We start from the raw sequence: 24,010 nt of genomic DNA on the forward strand, positions 1-24,010 counted from the left end.
TGCCTCACAAAGGACTCAAAGCACCAAGTTAAGGCTCCACGAAGGACAAGTAGCCTGGACAGGCTGATTCAAATGCTTGGCCCCCTTGAGGAATCGAATGACATCCAGATGGGCCACCACCGCGTAACCATCGATATATCCTAAGAGGGATCCGAGAGCTGAAACCTGTACTCTCAAAGAATTGAAAGACAAACCTTTAGAAAGGCCATTCTGTAGAAAGGAGGGGACCTGGGATACCGAAACCTTGCGTGTTGGCATTCGACTCGGTGCACACATTCTCAAACACTCTCCACACTCGAACATAAGTGAGAGAGATAGAAGGCTTACGAGCCCGCAACAGAGTAGATATAACTTCTTCCTTATACCCCTTCTTCCTCAATCGCTGCCGCTCAAAAGCCAGGCCGCTAGACAAAAGCGATCCGCCTGATTGAAAAATACTGGATCCTGATGGAGTAGGTTTGGGAGGTGACCGAGGCGAAGAGAACTGTCCGTTGCGAGGTTCACCAGATCCGCGTACCACGGCCTACGAGGCCACTCTGGTGCTACGAGAATGAGGGCCCCCTGTGGAGTTCGATCCTTCTGAGTACCTTTCCTACCAGAGGCCAAGGGGGGAACACATAGAGGAGAATGTCATGAGGCCAGGGAAGAATCAAGGCATCCACCCCTTCCGAGCAATGCTCCCTTCTGCGGCTGAAGAATCTGGGAGCTTTTGCATTGTGCAGAGTAGCCATCAGGTCTAAGTGGGGGTCTGTGCACGATCAGTTCCATCACCCCGGACAACTCCCACTCTCCAGGATCTAGACGTTGACGACTGAGGAAGTCGGCTTGAACATTCTCCTTCCCCTCAAAGTGGTATGGTGCCAATCGATCCAGGAGACACTCCGCCCAGGCGAGCAGCTTGCTGGCTTCTAGAGACACCGGACAACTTCTGGTGCCCCCCTGTTGATTGATATAGGCTACCGTGGTGGCATTATCTGAGAGAATTTGCACCGCCTTGCGATGGATCAGGGGCAGAAAGACCTTGAGGGCCAGACGGACCGCTCTGGCCTCCAGGCGATTGATGTGCCAGTGGGACTGAATTGGGGACCAGCATCCCTGCGTAGACTGAGTCTAACACACCGCTCCCCAGCCGGAGAGGATGGCGTCCGTCGTTACAATAATCCACTGAGGAGTTTCCAGAGGCATCCTCTTTAACATCCTCTGGCAACAAATTTCAGAGTTTAATTGTGCGTTGAGTGAAAAAGAACTTTCTCCGATTAGTTTTAAATGTGCCACATGCTAACCTTATGGAGTGCCCCCTAGTCTTTCTATTATCTGAAAGAGTAAATAACAGATTCACATCTACCCGTTCTAGGCCTCTCATGATTTTAAACACCTCTATCATATCCCCTCCTCAGCCGTCTCTTCTCCAAGCTGAAAAGTCCTAACCTCTTTAGTCTTTCCTCAGAGGGGAGTTGTTCCATTCCCCTTATCATTTTGGTCGCCCTTCTCTGTACCTTCTCCATTGCAATTATATCTTTTTGGAGATGCGGCGACCAGAATTGTACACTGTATTCAAGATGCGGTCTCACCATGGAGCGATACAGAGGCATTATGACATTTTCCGTTTTATTCACCATTCCCTTTCTAATAATTCCCAACATTCTGTTTGCTTTTTTGACTGCTGCAGCACACTAAACCGACGATTTCAATGTGTTATCCACTGTGACGCCTAGATCTCTTTCTTGGATGGTAGCACCTAATATGGAACCTAACAATGGAGAAATTACTTACCTGATAATTTCGTTTTCCTTAGTGTAGACAGATGGATTCAGGACCAATGGGTATAGTGTACTCCTGATAGCAGTTGGAGACGGATCAGATTTCAATCTGACGTCAGCCCTAGTACATATACCCCTGCAGGAAGTGCAGCTCTTCAGTATTCTCCTTGAAAAGCATTGTGGATATATGTATGACTGAATAACTTGAATAACTTTATAACTTGAATAACTTTATAACTTGGATAACGTGATTAACTTTATAACTTGGATAACGTGATTAACTTTATAACTTGGTTAACTTAATAAATTTGAACCGGTTGAATTGGTTATAGCTGGAGACCGCCAGTGCCCTCAACCAGGGGTGGATTGACCTATCGGGGGATCGGGCTTCCCCCGGTGGGCCGGTCACTCCTGTCACGTAATTTTTTTTTTTTTGTATTATAAAGTTTCCAACCAAAGTATTAGGGGGCGCCGCGAGCAGTGGAATCCCGAGGGGAGCCAATGCCCCCGGGCACAAGGAAGCTCATGCGACCGCTGAGCAGCGACACGTATATAGCAGGCAGATGGGCAGGGCCTTGGTGAGGCTCACGTCACCACAACCTGAAGAAAAAGATCGCGTTTAAACGCGCTGATGCTCCTCCTCCTTCCTGCCTGTGCGGCCCCAGAAGTAAACGTTGCCAGAGATGCGTGGGCAGGAAGGAGGAGGAACATCAGTGCGTGCAGAAGAGGAGCAGCAGCCGAGAAGAGGAAGAGGCCCGGTAGCAGGGCCGCCGTGGCCTGAGAAGAAGAAGAGGCCCGGTAGCAGGGCCGCCGCGGCCCAAGAAGATCAGGGTCGCTGCAGAGCCCATCCTGTGGTGACCCGCGAAGAGGAGGCACAGAGGTGAGTGAGAGGCTAAGGGTCTGTAGAGTGTGTGTGTGCGTGTATGAGATGAGTTGAGAAATTGTGTGTGGGAGTGAGGATCTGAATGTTTGCAGAGACAGCATGTGAGAGCCTCTGTGTGTGTGTGTGAGACAGCATGTGGAGTGAGAGCCTGTGTGTATGAATGATTGTATGAGAGACAGCATGTGAGAGTGAGAGCCTGTGTGTATGAATGATTGTATGAGAGAGAGCATGTGACAGTGAGAGCCTGTGATTAAGCAAGACAGCATGTGGGAGTGAGAGAGAGCTTGTGTGTGTAAGAGTCAGACAGCATGTGCCAGTGAGAGCCTGTGTGTATGAATGATTGTATGAGACACAGAATGTGACAGTGAAAGGCTGTGTGTGTGTGTGTGTGAGAGAGAGAGAGAGAGAGAGAAAGCATGTGAGAATGAGAACCTGAGTGTGTGTTTGAGGGAAGAAGATGGAGAGAAAAGAAATAGAAAAAAAGACAATATAAAAGGAATTGGCAAAAAAATAAGAAAGGGAAGGTGGGAAAAAAAAAGCCTGTGACCAACCGATTAGAAAACTAAGATCAACCAGCAAAGGTAAAAAAAAAAAATTACTTTTTAGTGATTGGCACATGTAATCTTTGGGAATGTGCAAGAATAGCACTTTCTTTATGCGGATCTCACAATGTACGAGATCAGCATGGAGAAAGCGGAAGCCCACGGGGCCTGCACAGAGGAGGCAGCAGAATGGGTTTCAGTGTCAGTAGCAGCAATCGGCACCTCCCCAATAGCCATGTGGCAGCAGAGGAATGAGAGAGGTTCCGAGGTTGTTGGCAAAAGAAAGAGAGGGGGGTCTGCCTTTAGTGTGTGCATGTGTATGAGTGGGCCTCTGCCTGGGGAGGGAGTGGTGTGAAAATGAATGTGTGCATGCCTGGGGGATGGGGAGGGGTGTGTGTGTAAGTGTGTGTGTATAAGTGTGTATGAGAAAATCCAAGGGAGTAAGAGTTTGTGTGTGTGGGGGTGTGTGTGTGGCGGGGGAGTGTCTTAGAGCCTGAGAGTGTGTCAGTGTCAATGAGAGCGAGAAGTTATGGTGGGTATAAGAGCATGAATGTGTATGAATGTGACAGTGTATGTGTGAGAGAGAACGGACATGTGAGTATTTGTGAGAGAGAGAGGATAACCTCCTAATCCTCGACAATATCAGGGTGACTGGAAATAAGGAGCTCCCACAGAAGGGGACAGCAGGGGCTTTTTAAAATCCTTATTAGTTTTAATTATTGAATGTTATTTGATATATGTGCTGTTTTGAAATATTTTATTAGTGTTTGGGACATTGTAAAAAAATGTATATGATTTTAATTAATAGAAATTATATTTATCAGTAGTTTTAAAATATTCTTTTATTATGGTTTTACTATTATAACTTATGTTTTATGTTTCTTGATTTTATTTGTTTTATGAGGAATGGTGGTTCTATTTTTCTATTGTTAATACATGGAGTCTGGCTTCTTGGAGTTTCCATTTCAGTTTTTGTCATTTGTGCTACTTCATTTTGTATTCTGTATTTGGTGAGAGTTTGTGTTCTGCATGCAAAGACTGAGATGAAGCATTATTTTAGCATGTGGTTTCTCTGTAGGGATCTGTAGTAGCTTGGCCTGTTCTGTTTTCCTGATAGGAGGTGTATTGATATTTTAGATTCTGGTGTAATATTTGTGGTATTCTTTTTCATAGGTGGGGTTGTTATTCTTTGAGTGTTGGCAAATAGTACTGTGTTGATATGGGAGGACCATACCGAAATATAGGGATGTGTACATATATATGTAAATTATATAGTATATGTAATTGGGTACCTATGGGCCAGTATGGAGAAAAATCCCCAGGGCCGCTATTTTCCCACAATCCGCCCCGGTAGGATGGGTGTCCTTAGCTGAAGGAAAGCATGGCTTACCCGTGAATCCCCCGAGAAGTCCATGAGTAACGGCGGCCGTGGGTGGGATGCTAAGTCCATCTGTCTACACTAAGGAAAACGAAATTATCAGGTAAGTAATTTCTCCATTTCCTAGCGTGTAGCAGATGGACTCAGGATCAATGGGATGTATAAAAGCTACTCCCGAACCGAGTGGGAGGCTGCCCTTGACCCATTTAGTACTGCCATTGCAAATGCCATGTCTGCCCGAGCCTGAACATCCAGGCGGTAAAACCTGGAGAAGGTGTGGATGGAGGACGATGTCGCCACCCTGCAGGATCTTGGCAGGTGACAGCATCTTGGTTTCCACCCAGGACACTGCCTGGGCTCTAGTAGAATGGGCCTTGACTTGTAAAGGCGGTGGCTTGCCTGCTTCTATGTAGGCCGCCTTGATGACTTCTTTGATCCAGCGGGCTATGGTTGCTCACGAGGCCACTTCCCCTTGCTTCTTCCCGGTGTGAAGGACGAATAGATGGCCGTCTTTCGTACGGATTCCGACCTTTCCAGGTATCGGACTAAGAGCCTGCTGACGTTGAGATGGAATAGACTTCGAGCCTCTTCCGAATTCCTATGCTCATCTGGCGATGGTAGTGAGATGGTTTGGTTGAGATGGAAGTGAGACACCACTTTGGGGAGGAACGACGGAACTGTGCGTAACTGGATGGTTCCCGGGGTGAGTCTGAGGAACAGCTCTCGGCAGGACAGTGCTTGTAGCTCAGATATACTACGGGAATAACAGACTGCCAGCAGGAAGGCTGTCTTCAGTGTTAATAGTAGGAGAGACAGGCTGCGGAGAGGTCTGAAGAAGGTTCCTGCTAGGAAATCTAGGACCAGGTTGAGGTTCCAAAGAGGCACCGGCCACTTCAGGGGTGGTCGGATCTGCTTGACTCCTTTCAGAAAGTGGGAGACATCCAGGTGAGAAGCTATGCTGCCGCTCTCGCTCTTGGTTCCGTAGCATGACAATGCGGCCACCTGTATCTTGATGGAGTTGAGAGACAATCCCTTCTGTAGGTCGTTCTGCAGGAATTCCAAAATCGCAGGAATTTTGACTGAGCGGTCATGATGTCGCGGTCCTCGCACCAGGCTTCGAATACTCTCCAAATCCTTATGTATGTTAGGGATGTGGAGAACTTGCGTGCTCGGAGTAGGGTGTAAATTACTGCCCCCGAGTATCCGCTCTTCCTTAGGCGAGTCCTCTCAATGGCCAGACCGTAAGAGAGAATCGAGCTGGATCCTCGTGGAGGATCGGTCCCTGTTAGAGCAGGTCTCTGTATGGAGGTAGCGGCAGGGGGCTCCCTGTCAGCAGTCTTCGCATGTCTACGTACCACGGTCTTCTTGGCCAGTTCGGGGCCACTAGAAGTACTGGTCCCCTGTGGTGTTCTATCTTGTGGATGATTGCGCCCAATAGGGGCCACGGCGGGAACGCGTATAATAGAGTCTCCTGTGGCCAGATCTGTACCAGGGTATCGATCCCTGGGACTGGGGTTCCCGCCTGCGGCTGAAGAAACTGGGTACTTGGGTGTTGGACCGGTTTGCCAGGAGGTCCATGGTTGATGTTCCCCAACGGTTTACTGTCAATTGGAATGCTGTGGACGACAGCCTCCATTCTGCTGGATCTAGACTTTCTCTGCTGAGGTAGTCTGCAGCAACGTTGTCTTTCCCGGTGATGTGGATGACCAAGATCTCTTGAAGATTCACTTCCGCCCATGACATTGGGAGGTCTATTTCCACAGACACCGGTTGGCTTCTGATTCCTCCCTGACGGTTGATGTAGGCCACTGTTGTGGCGTTGTCAGACATTACTCTGACCGCTTTGTCTCGGAGTATGTGAACGAACCTTGTGACTGCCCGGGTTTCTAGTTGATTGATCTTCTATCCCGACTCTTCTTTGTTCCATTGCCCTTGGGCGGTTAGCTCCTGGCAGTGTGCTACCCATCCTTGTAGGCTGGCATCCAGGTTGGTGAGGATAGTCTCGTTCTCTGGCTCAGATGGGCTTCTTATAGCCACCATCATAATTGGGCCCAAACTCTGTCCGGGTGATGAAGACGTACGGTGTAGTTCAGGGACAGAGAATTCCATCGTGATAGTAGCGAGCGTTGTAGGGGGCTCATGTGAGCTCGTGCACATGGCACTACTTCCAGTGTGGATGCCATGAGGTCTGAACGTTCCTTCTTTCTTGGGGACTTGTAGGTAATCCCATGCTGTGGGGCGAAGTTCGCTCAACAGAGTTCGTAACTGGGTCATCAGTTTTGATCTCCTTGTCGGTGTCAGGATGACCTTGTCTTGTTTGGTGTCGAACCGGACTCCCAAGTATTCTAGAGATTGGGAGGGCTGCAGGCAGCTCTTGTTTGTGTTGACCATCCACCCGAGGCTCTCCAGTAGAGTTTTGACTCTGTTGGTTGCCTGGTGGCTTTCCTCTGGGGATTTCGCTTTGATCAGCCAATCATCTAGATAAGGGTGCACGCAGATTCCTTCCTTCCTCAGTATTGCTGCTGCCACCACCATTATGATCTTGGTGAATGCCCGGGGTGCAGTGGCTAACCCGAAAGGTAGTGCCCGGAACTGGTAGTGATGGTCCAGGATCGAGAAGCGTAGAAAACGCTGATGCTCTTGATGGATCGGAATGTGTAGGTAGGCTTCCAACAGATCCAGGGAGGTAAGGAACTCTCCCTGTTGTATCACTCTTATTACCAAGCGTAGGGTTTCCATGCAGAAGCGAGGAATCGTCAGGTGACGGTTGACCGCCTTGAGGTCCAGGATGGGTCTGAACGTTCCTTCTTTCTTGGAGATGATAAAATAGATGGAATAATGTCCAGTATTTATTTGTTGTGGAGGCACCGGTGTTATAGCCTTTAAGGCTAGCAATCTGGTCAGTGTAGCTTCCACTGCCATCCTCTTGGAAGGGTTGTGGCAGGGAGATTCCACAAACTTGTCCGGAGGGAGGTGGTGGAAACCCAGGTAATATCCCTCTCGAATGATGGATAGGACCCACTTGTCCGAAGTTATCTCGACCCGTCTTTGGTAGGATAGGGCAAGTCTGCCCCCTATGGCTTCTTTCTTTGGACGGGTCGGCTGATTTTCATTGTAGGGTGTGGCTGGGGGCCTGAGCCCGAGCTGGCTCCCCTTTTGCTGTGCTTGTACCGAAAGGACTGGCTCCGACAGGCCGTTTGATATGTGCTTCTATATGGGTTGAAGCACTGTGATTCTCTGCCCCTGAAGGTTCGAGGGAAAGATCGCTGGTTTCTCTTATTCCTGTCCTCCAGTAGCTGCGGCAGTGGGGACTCACCCCATTTGTTGGCCAGTTTCTCTAGTTCGCTTCCGAACAGGAGTGTTCCCTTGAAAGGCATCCTTGTGAGTCTCGTTTTGGAGGATGCGTCGGCCGACCAGTTTCTGAGCCAGATTTGTCTTCTGGCTGCCACGGCGGATGACACTCCTCTAGCTGCTGTGCCTACCAGATCAGAAGCGGCATCCGCGAGGAATGATACGGCTGGTTCCAGGGCCTCCCCAGGAGTGTTGTTCCTGGTCTGTGCTAACCAGGCGGGTGTCACTACGGCGCAGCAGGCCATGATCTGTAAAGACATAGCGGAGACGTCAAAGGACTGTTTGAGGATAGATTCCAGACGTCAGTCTTGAGCATCCTTGAGTGCTGCTCCTCCCTCCATCGGGATAGTAGTGCACTTCGAGACCGCGCAGACCATGGCATCCACTTTTGGACATGCCAGGAGATCTTTGGCGGCTGGGTCCAGAGGGTACATGGCTGCCAGAGCCCGGCCCCTTTTGAATGTAGTTTCTGGGGCATCCCATTCCAAGTCAATTAGTTGCTGGACGGCTTGTAATAGTGGGAAATGGCGGGAGGTCTGACGGAGTCCCTCTAATAGTGGATTCATCTTAGGTTCCCCTGAGGCACTTGTGCCCGGGATAGCAAGCTCTTTTAAGCTACATGTGACCAGGTCTGGAAGCTCGTCCTTTGTGAAGAAGAGTCTCATGGTTTGGTGGAGCTCTGTCCCCGGACAGAGTTCCCCTTCCTCCAGGGGGTTCTGAATCCTCATCTGAGATGTCTGTGTCCCCGAAGGTGGGACTTCTGGGTGGTGGGATCACTTCCCTGGGCATAGAGGGTCCCGGTGTGTTGAGGTCCTCTGGTGGAGCCTGTGGCCGTATAATAGGAGGCCCCAGTTGCATGTGGACGAAGGTATGCAGACCTTTGAAGAATTCCACCCAGGAGATAGATGCTGGGTCTAGACTAAGGGGCGCCGTGTCCCTGGGGAGCCCCATTTGAGGAGGGGGGGGTCCTGCTGTGCAATGCTAGGTCTGGCGTACTGCTCGAGAGGCTGGAGCCCAGTACCGGTTGGGGAGGGCGTGAGTTGGATCCCCTAGGGCCTCTTCGCACTGTGTACACAGGGCAGTGGCCTCCTCATGCTGTGTGGCTCTAATATGGCATGCTGGGCAAAGGTCCTGAGCCTTGAGTTTCTTTTCCGGTGGTGCCATGGGTTGTGCGCGTCGGTGTGCATCAAAGTTGTGTGCGAAGGTTGAGTGCACGCTCAGGTAGAGGTGCGCACTATTGTGCGCACCTGTCGAAGTTATGCGCCCGGCACAGTAAGCGCGTGGCTATGCGTGTTGCTTGTGCGCCCGGTACTTGGGCGCGCGACGTTGTGCGCACAAGGTATTTGTGCGCACGGATCGGAATGGCGGACAGGGTGGCAAACAGAGCAAGATGGTGACGGCGACCACGCGGACAATATGGCGACCACCTCAGAGGGTCTCCTCGTGGGAGGACCCTCGGATCTGACCGGGGTCTAGCCCTACTAGGGCAGATCAACCTGGCTGGCGACCTGTGTGTCTCCTCAAGCTTCGAAGACCGGAGCATTTTAAATAGATTTCTACTTTACCTGGTCTCGGCGCTTCCCGGTCTCATTCCGGGCGGTCTCCGGCTGTGGGGGGAGAGGGAAAATACCTTCACCGCCTCGCTCGAGGTTACACCCGCTGCCTCTCAGCCTTACCCAATGTCAGGGGCTAGGTCCCCGCCGAGAGTCGGCTGCCGGACCGAGGCTTACCTCCGAGGGATCGCGGAAATTACTTCGGGAATTCTCAACTGGGGGATGGACCCAATGGGTGTCACCGCAGGAGAGCGGGGCTCGTCTGTAGAGATAAGATTTCTTCTTAAATTTGGATTTCTTTGGTAAAATTACTCTAATGCTGTGGGAGCGTGCATAGAGTTCCTAACTGCTATGGAGACGGAAAATACTGAAGAGCTACACTTCCTGCAGGGGTATATGTACTAGGGCTGACGTCAGATTGAAATCTGATCCATCTCCCAACTGCTATCAGGAGTATACTATACCCATTGGTCCGGAGTCCATCTGCTACACGCTAGAAAATGTGTAACTACAGCACTTATCCACATTATATTTCATCTGCCATATGGATGCTTAATCTTCCAGTCTCGCAAGGTCCTCCTGCAATTTTATCAAAATCTGTATGTGCTTTAACTACTCGGAATAATTTTGTCTCATCTGCAAATCTGATTGCCTCACTCATCGTATTCCTTTTCAGATCATTTATAAGTATATTGAAAAGCTCCAGTCCAAGTACAGATCCCTGAGGCACTCCACTGTTTACTTCCACCAAGTTGATCCTATCATTGCGATATAATTTGTACCCTGATATAGTACTGTCCCATTGGTTATCCTCTTTCCATCAAGTCTCTGAGATGACAATTATTTCTATCTCATCATTCATTGATGATGTCACCCATGTGTGAGGACTACCATCCTCTTGTCCTGGAAGAATGACCAATTTATTGAGGCATGAGATTTTGAAGATGGAGTCCACTTTGTCAGATGCATTTGGTTTAATCCAGTTTGGCAATTCGTATGTTCTTATAAAAACATAGTTCTCAGTCTCCACCTGCTGGCAGGAAGGAAAAACCCATTCATCTGGACTAGTATGACAGGATAAGGAATATGTTTCAATAAGTCCAGTTCTTAAGGCTACTGTGGTATGTGATGAAACCTGCAAGACAAATAGAGCTGGCAACCCTAATCACCAGACAGCCTAATCCAGAGAAGGAAATCAGCTGTGCCATGTTGATGATATTGTCTGTCCAGCCACAAAAAAATTCTTGAGATAAATGGTACCAATCTGTTGCAAAGTGATGACATCACAGCCTCTTTTGCAGAAAAGATGAAGCTCAAATTGTGATACCATCAGTGTGGGCCAACTATCTCATACAAAATCTGCATTAGTCAAACAGCCTGTTCATTCATGAATGATATCATTAATATTGGATAACCTTCTCATGCAAAGATGATGCCATCAGCACAGAATGGCCTTCAAGATGAAGTAGGAGCAGCAGGGGTGATTTAATTTCCTTGACAACTGCTTTTGTTCCCACTGGGATCTCCATCTACCTCCTAATACATTTATTTTGTTACCTTGGTGAGGAGCTCCAGGATGTGGAACTCACAAAAGCCTTGCAGGAAAACAGTCACCAACTTTTGGATGAGGAGGGAGCCCTCTGTCTCGCTGCGGTAAGAGACGTATCCTTGGGGGGAAACAAGAAGAAAGAAATGGATGGGATGAAAGAGTTAATGCTATGCTTGCTGGGTACTCTGTCTATCTCTTTTGATTCCAAAGTTATGATGTTCTCACCTTCTTGCGAGGGGTAGATGAAGAGGCTATCTGTGTGTGTTGGCAGAATTTTAGACAGGTGGCTCAAGGCATCCGTAGTGTACACAATACCTGGGTCCTCTTGTTCTGAAAGGACAAAAATCCCATTCTTTTTCACACACATATATACTGCCCCACCACAGACCAGATATAGTACGGCAGTAGTAGTTCAAACTTCCCTCATACACGGTTCCACCACAGAACAGATACAGCATAGACAGTAGTAGTATAAGCTTCCCCCCCCACAGACTCACCTCCACGGCAGGCCTGAATAAGAAAGATTTTAGGTTTTCCTCGTAGGGCAGGGCAGTTCTGGTTATCCATTGCTTGGAATAGCTGCTCTAGCTTCACTGTAGCTCCATCAATGCCAATGAGTGTCCCCGGACTGCCATGAGCCATGAGCACCACAAAGCAGCAGCTGAGGCAGGAATCACGAGATTCAATCCATCCCCGGAATGCCAGGAGCTCCTTCCTGAATCCCTGTGGAAATCAGCTATACATAATACCAGAAGACACTCATTCCTCTCTGCTGTGTCCTTCAGCCCTTTTGTCACAGCAACATAGCAGATTTCAACAGTAAGACTCATTTGGCCTACTCTGTCTCCTCAGGTGCATCTGCCCACACTACTCTAGGTCAGGCCATCATATTTTCTTGCCCTTACCACCTCTGCTACAGTAAAGAAATCACCCAGTTACCAACTTAGCATGACTGTCTGCTCCCTATTCTTGTTATTTAATGCAACAGATTCTTCCGGCTCATTTGAGTTACTAACTCAATTGAAACTGGGGCTCAGATCTGGCATCACAAGTCTTCATTCACGATTACCCTGGGATTATTCTTCTATTTTATATCCCCTCCCAACTCACTTAGTCCTGTCATCACAATAGAGCCATAGTCATGCCATATGACACCTATAGTCAAGTAAAAAAAAAAATGCCTTCACCCTTGAACACAACATATAACACCACAAGCAGGTTAAACATAGGGGGCTTTAATTTTTATTTTGACTCAGCAGTTTCCTCCGGCTCCTTGGGCTTCCAGTTCAATTGGAACCATTACAGAGATCCTGATGCATTGAGCCTTCATTCACAACTACCAGGGATCTTTTTCCCTCTTATTTTATATTCCCTCCCTACTTTATTTACTCCAGTCATTGCAGTGTCAGTCCTGGGCTTGGGGCCCTGCACCAGGGCTCCCTTCAGAAACTTGCAGTCATGGGCCCCAAATCCAAACACTATGTGTCATCCCTCCTCCAGGTCATGCCCTCCCCACACAAAATTTAAAATTATGATTTATAATACCAGATTTTACATGAAAAATATCACTTACAACATGCACTGCTGTGGTGCCAACCAGAAAATCCTGCAAAAAAGCTAAAAAAGGCACTTGGAATGAGTATGATATTAGGCCTATGGTAACATGTTGGATGTAGGCTTGGCCCTGAGAAAACCATTACAATTACAATATAATAAACTTCCTCTATTAAAAAAGCACTACATGCTAGCAACCAACAGTGACAATCTACCTATGTAAAAGTAACACTTTAAATATACCAGGCCTTAAAATACCAATATATCTCCTATTATAAAAATAGAACAAGCCAGTCTGTTATAGATCCCTACACAGAAACCACATGCTAGAAGAATACCTCGCCTTGTTTACACATGCAGAACACAAACAGACTCTCACCAAATACTGAACAGAGACCATAACATGTAAATATAGACATCCAGACAAAAAATGAACTAGAAACTGCAATAAGCTAGACTCTGTATATAGTGCAACAATGGAAAACAGAAACACCACCATGCCTCATAAAACATCAAACAATAAAACCAAGAAATATATATAGTAAAATCATACTAATAAAAATTAGAAATATTAAAAAAAATTGACAATAGATTATTTATTAAAAGCTCATACAACACTTTTCCAAATACCAACAAAATATTTCAAACAGCTGATACATCAAATAACACCCAATAATTAAAACTAATAAGGATAAGAAAAAATCTCTTGCTTTCCCTACCTGGGAATGTTTGATTTCCAGATGCCTGGAGATTGTCATGGATTAGTAGGTAGGGTGGGGAGGGGAGATTGTTGTACACAAACTTTCTCCATGTTTTAACACTCTCTCACATGATCAACCATAAACACAAAACATGCTCATAGGCTCTCTCTCACATGCTTAATCATAAACACACACATTCTCATTCATGCTCTCTCATGCTTAATTATATACATATACAGTGTCTCATACTCAACTATATACACCCACACATACGCTCTAACATTCTCAACTATATACTCACACACACATGCTCATATGCTCTCTCATGTTCAACCATACACCTACATGCTCATTCACTCTTTTTCACATACTCACACACACATGCTCATACACTCTCTCTCCCACATGCTCAATCATATACAAACACACACACACACACATATGATCTTTGTTTTCCCCTCTAAGGCAGCAGCCTCCTCTTTCAGCCCCCAGGGCCCACCATCTTTCTTCTAGCTTGCATTTGTGCAGTGCTGCTTCTGATTGGGGGAGGGGACTGGAGTATTCAGAGGGTGGCTAATGTCTCTTGCACCCCATGAGCTGTGCTACTCATCACTGCTGGGGGGGTGGGGTGGAGGGTGGAGGATACAGATGCTTCTTGCTGTCCTGCTGGCCACACTGCTCCTCACTGCCGGAGTGGGGTGAGAGCGGAAGAGGCCAATGCTTCTCGTGGCCTCGCAGCTTCTCACTGCTGGGGGGGTGGGGGAGGAAAAAAGAATGAACCTGATGCTTCTCATGGCCCTGTGGGCTCCACTGCTCCTCACTGCTGAGGTGGGAGGAGGCAGCTGATGCTTCTGCATGATGGTGCCTATGGCCACGGCCATATCGACCATAGGCTAGCTATGGCTCTGCAGCACCGAAGCAATGCTCAACTTACAGTCAAACACTAGGGCTCCTCTCAGAACCCGGCAACCATGGGCCCTAAATCCAGCCACTGGATGTCACCATTGTGTGCTGACTGGGACTCCCTCACTGAGGGGCTGAGAACACTTGTCTCTGGAGCATCCCTAAGCACTGGCTTAACCAGGGAGCGAAAGACCTGACCTGGGAATGTACAGCATCGTCATTAAGCCACTAGGTCATCCTATCCTTATCCTTTTTGCAATTAGATAATCAGTGAAAGGAGAACATTAAATAAACCTACAACAGAAGCATTTAACTTTAAAAAAAGGAGATTATGATAAAATGAGAAAATTAGAAAAAAAAACAATGGTGTGGTTGCCAATGCATGAGGCATAAAAATACCATACTGGAAGCCTAGATAAAATATATTCCTCGTACTGAAAAAACAATGGTGTGTTCTTTGTCTCAGTGTCTTTATACAAAGAGCCTGGATAAGGAAAGTTTTGTTACTGGTAAGACAAGCTATACTGCATGCCTGGAGACAAACAGAAGCCCTGTCAATTATTTTTGGAGAAATAAAATACGTTAATTATTAATTATGGAGCAGATATGTACAGAGATCAATCCCAGGAAGAAGAAAGTCATTTTGGATATATGGTTCCTATATATTTCCAAACTCCCACATAAATCTCGGTCACCAAATTTTGAATAACTTTTGAAAGACTGTTCAGGTTATGGTTCTTAATTGTCAAATTCTGAATTTGGAAGCTTTTACCTCTATCAGCTAGACAGAGGAAGGGGAAAGGAGGAAGGGGGAATGAGGGGGATTAGTAGGGTGAGATCTTTGAGAGCTCTGATTGTTGGGCATGACAAGAGGTCAAGTGACATTAATGTTGTTGTAAATATTATGCTGTAATGACGGAAAATTAATAAAACAATTGAAAAAAAATGGTTTGGGTGCCAATGTAAAAGTTTGCTTGAGACATGGACTTTGTTTAAAAATACCATACTGGAAAGCCCAGATAAAATATATTCCAAACATTAAAAAGGTCAAACTGTAAAATTATACTTCTAAAGTTTATTTAGTAAGATATATTTATTTTTATTTTATATATATTTCTCCTTTCCATCTGAGGCTTAAAAACTGAATCTGTCTTACAGAGGCAGGCAATTAACGTCTGTTTGTTTTTGTACAGATGTACCCTATAAGACAGTCAGTCGCACACATACTGGCACTTCTAGCTTCTGAGGCAGGAAGCCACAGCAAGAGTGCAACAGGGGATGGGAACACATAAGCATTGAGATAGGTCTGAATTAATTTTCTTTAAATATCATATCAATATATATTAAAATAGGATATGAATCTCTAGCATGAGGTGACTGCAGGCCAGACCTAACACCAGAGACAATTCTGCACAGCACAGGAAGATGTCTCAGCAACTAACTGCAGATGTAGAACTCAGGAAAGTACTGCGGACGTTTGCTGAACAGGTTATGACCACCAAATAAGGTCCAACATTGACAACCTTGATATCCAAAGTGAAGTGAATTCTAGTGAATTTAAAGTCTAACAATAGACTGCTGCCAGAGGGCACCCCCCGATTCACATACAAATTTATCTCATGCATATTCATTGTGGAAATCCTGAAAACCTGACTGGTTATATGTGTCCAGATGACTGGGTTGAAAACCTCTGCTCTAGACCAGTGGTTCTCAACCTTTTTTTGACCGGGCGGGACACACCTGACAGATGGTTCTCACATGTGTGACACACTGAACATGTGACCATCACGGGGCTAAATGTAAATATTCATTCTGCATCCTCAGGAACCCCCTCGACCCCCAAAAATGGGTGCAGAGCAGAACTTGGGCATTACCCGTACAACTCACCATACAAAAAAAAAAGATATTCTGGTTCTGATGATATCTCAGTAAAAGCAAAACAAACTCCCTTTTCTTGCAGGCACAATGCCACTCCTTATGAAAAGACAGTAATTTACCACTAATGCATGTTCTATTGAGAAAGCAGAACAAATAAGATTGATATAAATGTCTACATGCTAGTAAAATACCTGCATCCATTTTTGGGGGTCGAGGGGGTTCCTGAGGATGCAGAATGTATATTTACATTTAGCCTCACCTCGGTCACACACCCAGAACTGACCTTCACCACAAATGATAAATATGGAAAGTGCCAAGTTACTGTTTAATCCTTGTTGTTTTACCTGCTTCTGTTTTGCAGATTATATCTTTTTTCGTTCACTGCTCTTACTTTTTGTTAACAAACATCTTAGGCCTATATTTTCTAAAACACCGCAGTGTCGTTAATCGCGCGGTGCAGGGAGGCGAAGCTGGGGGGGGTGTGACGGGCCTGCGAAAGCCGGCAGCGATCGCACCGCCATCATAAAAGGTGGTGATATTGGGCGCAAAATGGGCAGCGAAAAGGCTCCTTACCTTTTCGCCGTCCACGCTGTTTTCACAGCATCCGCCCCAAATCCTTCTCTTCCGGGGCAGACGCCACCCCGACTCTGCCCCTTTTTAGCTATCGCACGCGAAAAAGGACTTTTTGCGTGTGAAACGTCCCTTTTCGAGTGCGCTAGCTTTAAAAAATGAACCCCTTAGCTTGTTAGCTCTGCCTGCCTTGGACTGATTAACGATCCCATTTTATTATTTTTTCTTTTTATTAAAACATAGAACCGCCACTGCCTAACTCATGGTGGTGAACGAGCTGAACATACATACAGAAAAAACCTAGAAAAAAATCCAAATAAAACACCAGATAGCTTCAAAACACAGACAAGGCTTAAGAGCGCCATAACTTAGGAAATTCCTCTCATAGTGAATATTTCAGTCAAAACAGATGGGTTTTTAACTTTGCTTTAAATGTTTTCACACAGCTCATTACTCACAGAATGCTGGAGCTTCATGTTCTCTCATCCCTGACAAGAGAACCTGACAAATTGTCAGCATTTCCAGAAGTCCTCTCTGTGAGGAGTGTAATGCCTATGTAGGATTGTAAGTCCACAGAAAGGCAATTAGCCATGGATGGGAACCTACTGCCAATTGCTTGTGTGCAAACACTGCAATTTTATATAACATTCTAGACTGAATTGGGAGCCAGTGCAGCTGATACAGCAATGGAGAGATGTGCTCTCTCATTGAGCACCAGATATCAGCCGTGCTGCTGAATTCTTCAACAGTTGTAACACTTGCAATGTATTAACTGGGCGGCCAATATATAGAACATTACAGTAATCAACAACAGTACCTGGTATTGTGTATATTTGGTCTCACATGCTGTCTCTGCAAAGATTCAGGTCCTCACTCTCACACACAATCTCTCAACTCATCTCATACACGCACACATACACCCTCTACAGACCCTCAGCCTCTCTCTCACCTCTGGGCCTCCTCTTCGCGGGTCGCCGCAGGATGGGCTCTGCAGCGGCCCTGATCTTCTCGGGTCGCAGTGGCCCTGCTACCAGGCCTCTTCCTCTTCTCGGGCTGCTGCAACTTGGGATTCGCGGCGGCCCGTAAGCGCTGCTCCTCTTCTGCACGCGCTGATGCTCCTCCTCCTTCCTGCCCGCGCAGCTCTGGCAACGTTTTCTTCCGGGGCTGAGCAGGCAGGAAGGAGGAGCATCAACGCATTTAAACACGATCTTTTTCTTCGGGCCGTGGTGACGTGAGCTCCACCACGGCCCTGCCGATCTGCCTGCTATATGCGTGTCGCTGATCAGCCACCAGTGGGATGAGGGCCACTGGCGGCCGCATGAGCCTCCTTGCGCCCGAGGGCACTGGCTCCCCTCGGGATACCAATGCTCACGGCGCCCCCTAATACTCAGCGCCCTAGGCCCAGGCCTTCCACCGGCCCTGGACTCGGGGCACCGATGGGGCTAACGATGCCCCTGAAGGAAACTCTTGTAAAAGAAACGCGACTGGGGACCCAGTGTTAGTCACAGCAGCCTTGCAGGCATGGGGGCTGCTGCGACCAACACTAACCACGAGATTCACTGGACTGGCCCACCGGGGCATGCCCGAAGCCCCGATAGGCCAATCCACCCCTGCTGCTGACACGGAGACTGAGTGCTCAGTAATCTCTCTGTGGGCACTACCCCAAAGAGGTGAAAGAAATCTTGATTTCTGCAAGGAAACCATCAACCAAGACGTCATATGCTTTTAAGTAGAAGAGATTTCTCATGTGGTGACAGCATTGCTGGACCCATCTACCTGTCATCTCTGTCATTTATTGGTCTCAAAATTCATGAAAGGGTGTATGGCATACGAAGCTCCAAGTATCAAAGCCTGTAATTCCAAGGGATCTCAAGGTCATCCTTACATAGTAAGGATCCATTTCAGCCTTTAGACTCTATGCTGCTGAAGTTCCTCACCTGGAAAGTGGTATTTTTAGTAGCAATCCCCTCAGCATCAAGGATGAACAAGTTACAAGCTCTGGTCTGTTACTCACTTTATCTGCAGTTTTTTTTTTCATAATTGGATGAGTATGTAGTACCATCCTAAGTGCCTTCTGAATGTTGAATCTACATGCCACATCAATTAGGCCATTGTCTAGCTGACGTTATTTCCAAAACACACACACGCAGGGAGAGAAAGCCCTTCATACATTAGGCAGTAAATGGGCTTTAGCTTTAGAACAGTTTCCATAGAGAACATCTGCAAAGCTGAGACTTGGTTGTTTGTGCACACCTTCATGTCCCATTAGTGTCTGGACAGTCTTTCAAAGGGAGACAGCAACTTTATGCAAAACTGCCTGTCCAATCTATTCACCTACTAGTCCACTCTTCATAGGGGAGCTGGGTTACTCTCTCAGTGAGTGTTCTGCAGTATAACCCTAAGCTTGGGACTCACCATGTATCATGGCTAATTTAGTTCTGCTTGTTGATAGAGAAAGCAAGCTTGCTTACTTTAAACAGGGTTCTCCACAGACAGTAGGATGAATTAGCCATGTTTCATACCCTCCCGCCTTCCTGGAGAGTCGACTACCTAGCTAAAAGCTAAGCTCTACAATAGACTGAGGGGCTTATGAGACAGCACTCGTGCAGGAACTCTCACACATGCTTAGTGAAGCAAAGGTTTTAATGAACTCAGAGCAAGGAGTTCATTCAGCACCGCTGGATGATGTCATCCACATCAAGGCTAATTCATCCTCTTGTCTACAGAGAACCCCATTTACGGTAAGCAAACTTGGTCTTCTGCCAGATAAAAGAAAATACTGGAAAAATAGTTTTATTTTTTTAAATGTATTTTCATCAAAGAGAGATAGCAAAAGTAGGAAAGAAAGAAAGATAGGGAACATATAAAAATATAGGGGGTTTAACAAGTGAGTGGATGTAGGGGCAGTTATGAGCAGGACACATCAAATTTGGTCCACAGAAGAAAAGAGACCTTAGCAGTCCTCGCCCCTAGCTGCCTGTGCAATGCCTACAGCACGTGTGGAAAAAACTTTTAATACTTTTTCAGCCAATGTTAACACAGTCTCTGTAAATGGTACCTGCAATGATATCATCCACATGATGATATCCTATTTGTCCATGGAGAAAACGGAGCTTATCATAATGCCTCTGTATTGATCCATGGTACAACTACACCTTGAGTACTGTGTGCAGTCCTGATTATCCCATCTCAAAAAAGATAAAGCAAAACTGGAAAAGGTACAGAGAAGAACCAACAAAAACAGTAAAGAGGATGGAACGACTCTAAATAGTTTAGGGCTCTTCAGCTTGGAAAAGAGGCGACAGACAGTATGTGACAGAGGTTTATAAAATCAAAGGTAGGGTGATAACAGGTAAATACGGATGATTATTTACCCTTTCAAATAATACTAAGACTAATAGATAGATTTAAGACAAATCAAAGAAGGTATTTTTTCTCTCAATACGCAACCAAGCTATGGAATTTGTTAAAGGATGGTCAAGGAATCTAGCATAGTTTGGATTAAAAGGGTTTGGAGAAATTCCTGGAGGAAAAGTCCATAAATATATACAAATAGTGGGGATGGCTGAACACGATATAATGTCTTTAAAACAATATAGTTATTTTATGGGGAAAAAACTCCACAAAAGCAAAATGAGCACATTAATAGTCCACAGGAGTAAAAAAGGCTCAATCATAACTGAAAATGATCATGACAGAATCGTCAGCTCAATAAATTATTTATAATAATTTTGAGTCAGAAAAGAAACTGACAAGTGAATGACAGAAAGTTCAAAACTTACACAGGAAAATGTGAGAACTATTCATCCAAAAAGTTTTCAAAGAAAAACTTAAAATCAATCCTTTCCTACAACCTGCAGTATATTGGTCTTGCTTCCACATAACAATATAAGTTATGACAACATATTTCTTATTTTAAAGTGGTCTTAATATGAGTGGTAAGAAACTAGTTAATAAATGTTCCTATCCTGCCAGTCTATTACATATAAGAACATCAAACAGGATCTATAGAGACGAGAGAACAATGTTATGACTAAATATATGGCAGCATAATAAACTCCACAGTGTTTACAACTTCAATAAGGCTGTGTTATAAACTCCTGTTATGAACTCAAACGAAGGACCTCTGTTTTGCCATGCCAGTGACTCTCTCAAAAGAGATACTGAAACAGTTTTTCAAAGGGATAAAAAATGCTGATGAAGATGTAAAAGGCAGCTGTGTGATTAAGCCATAAAAACTTGTCTGGCAGTGTAGTAGATCTTCAAGAAAGTCTTAATAGTAAAAATACTTTAACTTGTACTATTGCTGACTCTCATAACTGTGATATTCTGACTGGTTTGCTTGTTTTATTCAGCTGAAAAAACACAGAGGCAAATCACCCACAGAAATCAGCACAGCACAATTTTACCCCTCATTCCCCACACTGCTCAGGATTTTGTACCCATCTCACACACCCCTGAAATAGAACAGTTAAACATACTTCATATCATAAATACTTATTGCAGTTCAGAAGTACAGGTGAGGTGAGCAGTGGTAGAGTTAAAGTGACGAAAGAAATGTGTAAAAAAAACCCCAAAAACAAAAAAACAGTAGCATATCAACTCACAGCTGGCTGAACACATGAACATTAAAGGACAAAAATATTTAATATTTTTAGCCAGAAAAATTTACAAGCTAACTTGGCCAGGATATTCAGCGGCATGAGCATGAGGTGGCTGTCAGCGGGTCTGACAACCGATGCTCAATTTTACTGGCATCGGTTTCTGAACCCGCTGACAGCCACAGGTTAGGAAAACGGATGCCAGCAAAACTGAGCTTCCGCTTTTCTAACCCGCTGACCGACGACACCTAACCTAAATAGAGAATCGCGCGCCCAGGAGAGGTGCCTGGGCACGCGTCGGGAGAGTGTCGCTCAACACGGAGCGCCTGCTCTCCCGCACTTTTTACAGAATCGGCCTGTAAGTTAGCCAAATGGCATTGCCTATTAGCCTCTTAATCTTTTAATATTCATGTGTTCAACCAGTTGTTTGTGAGCGGATATGTAGTTTAAAAAAAAAAAAAAAAAAAAAGTATGGCCTGGTAGTTCCTCTTTTCTCCTTTTCCCTTCCAACTCAATCAGAACCACTGCTGGGATTTTGGCGTTATGAGCCTTCAAGCAAAACTACCTGGGGATTTCTTCCCCATTTTAATAGACTCTCCCTTCCTATTCTGGTCACTGCAGCAACTGTCCTGATGTGGGAGGCTTACACCAGGGCTCCTTTTGAACTCCTGTGTCATGGGCTCTAAATCCAGCCAGCAAGCGTCACCCTTAGCAATGTTCTCATCACCAGGGGTGAAGGCTGCCCTCGCATCTCCAACCAATCTGGTGTGCAGAAATCCCAACTTGAGGATCGACTCGGGGATCTTCCACAGAGCAGCACATAGCACTGCTGCTGAGCAAACGGGCCAACCCACTGTGATTTTTTTTTTAACAATTTAAAAATATTTTAGATATTTAAGGGTTCAGTCTTTTACTCTTTTTAACATTTTATATTGTTTTATGAAAGCATAAGCACTTTTACATATTATTCCTTTCATTGATTTGTCTCTACCACCAAGTCTCTCTTTCAAGCACGTCTGAATTCTGTTATGGTTTTGGTTACTACCACCTCTGTTGGCAGACTCTCTCTGCCATGTCCCCCTCCCCACTGTCCCTCTACTTTTCTCTTCCTCAATTATCCTCTCTATGTGCAATCTTTCTTCTATTAGTTCTCCTCTGTAGTCTCTCTTCCAGTACCCTTCTACACTTTTCTCTCGTCTCTATAGATCCTACTTGATCTCATATCCCAAACTGTTCAGGAGTCTTCTGTGTCCATCTCACATCCCTCTTGAAACAGAACAGTTTATATGTACATTACATAATAAATACATATTGATGCTCAATAGCTTTACCTCTCCTGTGGGATTCCGGATGATCTTGTTGACAAATCCCAAGTGAAAGAATAGCTTGTTGAGAGCTAAAATGTCTGCTTCAGCTCCACTCCTCCCTGAAGTTACACACATTGTGAGGGCCAGGCGATCCCCAGACATGTCATACACCTGGGAGCCAAGATAGCAAAAAGTATGAGGACGCATGATCAGCAATATAGAGAAATTGACTTACCTGAGAATTTCCTTTCCTCGAATGCTGCTGCACGGATTTACTCCCCCTATAGGCCGAGACAAAAAAACCACACTTTTTTCTGTGACATTATCAACAGTAGTTACCATGCTACAGTTATAGCAAAAGCCAGTATTCTTATGTCAAAGCCCTGGAAGGTAAATAAATAAAAAAAGCTGCTGACTCAAATTCTTAAATAACCTTTAAATTACATGACCACCACTAAAGAAGGATCCCCATATAAGAAACTATTCATCCAAATTATTTTGGTTAAGAGGATGAACAAGAAATGAAAAAGCTAAAAGAACAAGTGAAATACTAGTAGTGCTCTAAAGCAGAACAAATAATCTCTGTAGACCAAGGAACACCATCCCAAAGACAGTGCAGGTCCCTGGACTGGTGTAGCAGGATTCAAGGAAAGGAAATCACCAGGTAACTAAATTTCTCCTTACTTATCACCAGTCCAGTCATGTGGGAAGAACCCAAGACTAATTCATGTCAGAGGTTGTATCCTTTCCTTTGGACAAAATATTCAGTCTGTAAAGTTTAGTGAACATATGCAAAGATGACCAGGTGGTGGCCTTGCGAATATCCTCTGGAACCAGAGCTGAATACTCTACCCAAGAAGAAGCATAAGCTCTTGTTAAGTGGACCCGAAGGTCTTCTGGAGCATGATGACTTTTCAATAAGTAAACTAAGGCAATAGTTTCTTTAATCCATCTTGCCAAAGAAGCTTTAGAAACTGCCTCACCTTTACGTGGTGCTCCAAAAAGACAAACACCTATCAGACATCCAGAATGGATTAGTAACCTTCAAATATCTAAGGACCTTATGGATGTCTAAGCACTGAGTGATTTTTCACTACCCTGACAGTCAGGCAGGTCTGTGGGCACCAATCCCCACAGCAGAGACTCTTGATGTTATTTCAAAAACATAAAAGGTTGAGCGGACCATGTATTTTCCACACTCCATTCTCTTGTCCAGCAGTGACTGGAGGGCTTCTTGCTGCTTCTGAGGAAGCTGTTCGGCTACCCTTTGCATGTGCTTCAGCAGGTCCCACATGTACTGGCTCATACAAGCTGGTTGGAGGATATGCGGGCATTTAGCATACCTTCCTGAAACGCTTTTCTGCCAAGAGTTTCCAAGGTGAGATTCCTTCCCCAGGGGTATTGAGGAATGAGTCTTTTGCCTCTTAGCCCTCTTAAGAGTGGATTCTATTACCACAGCTGCTCAATTCAAATCTGGGAG

General features: G+C 45.6%; 1 protein-coding gene across 8 annotated transcripts in view; it reads right to left on the reverse strand.

Annotated features, from left to right (window-relative positions):
* CASP14 (caspase 14) overlaps positions 1-24,010 on the reverse strand; it is a 105,656-nt gene that overhangs the window by 11,079 nt on the left and 70,567 nt on the right. For all 8 annotated transcript variants that reach the window (XM_029606923.1, XM_029606924.1, XM_029606922.1 and 5 more), the window contains 4 exons: positions 22,555-22,701; positions 11,514-11,739; positions 11,242-11,346; positions 11,025-11,134 (listed from right to left, as the gene is read on the reverse strand). In XM_029606923.1, the coding sequence (XP_029462783.1) occupies positions 11,025-11,134; positions 11,242-11,346; positions 11,514-11,739; positions 22,555-22,701 (588 nt within the window). The remainder of the gene's footprint in view (positions 1-11,024; positions 11,135-11,241; positions 11,347-11,513; positions 11,740-22,554; positions 22,702-24,010) is intronic.

The sequence above is a fragment of the Rhinatrema bivittatum genome, chromosome 6 (assembly GCF_901001135.1).
Source record: "Rhinatrema bivittatum chromosome 6, aRhiBiv1.1, whole genome shotgun sequence".
In the NCBI taxonomy this organism is placed as follows: domain Eukaryota; kingdom Metazoa; phylum Chordata; class Amphibia; order Gymnophiona; family Rhinatrematidae; genus Rhinatrema; species Rhinatrema bivittatum.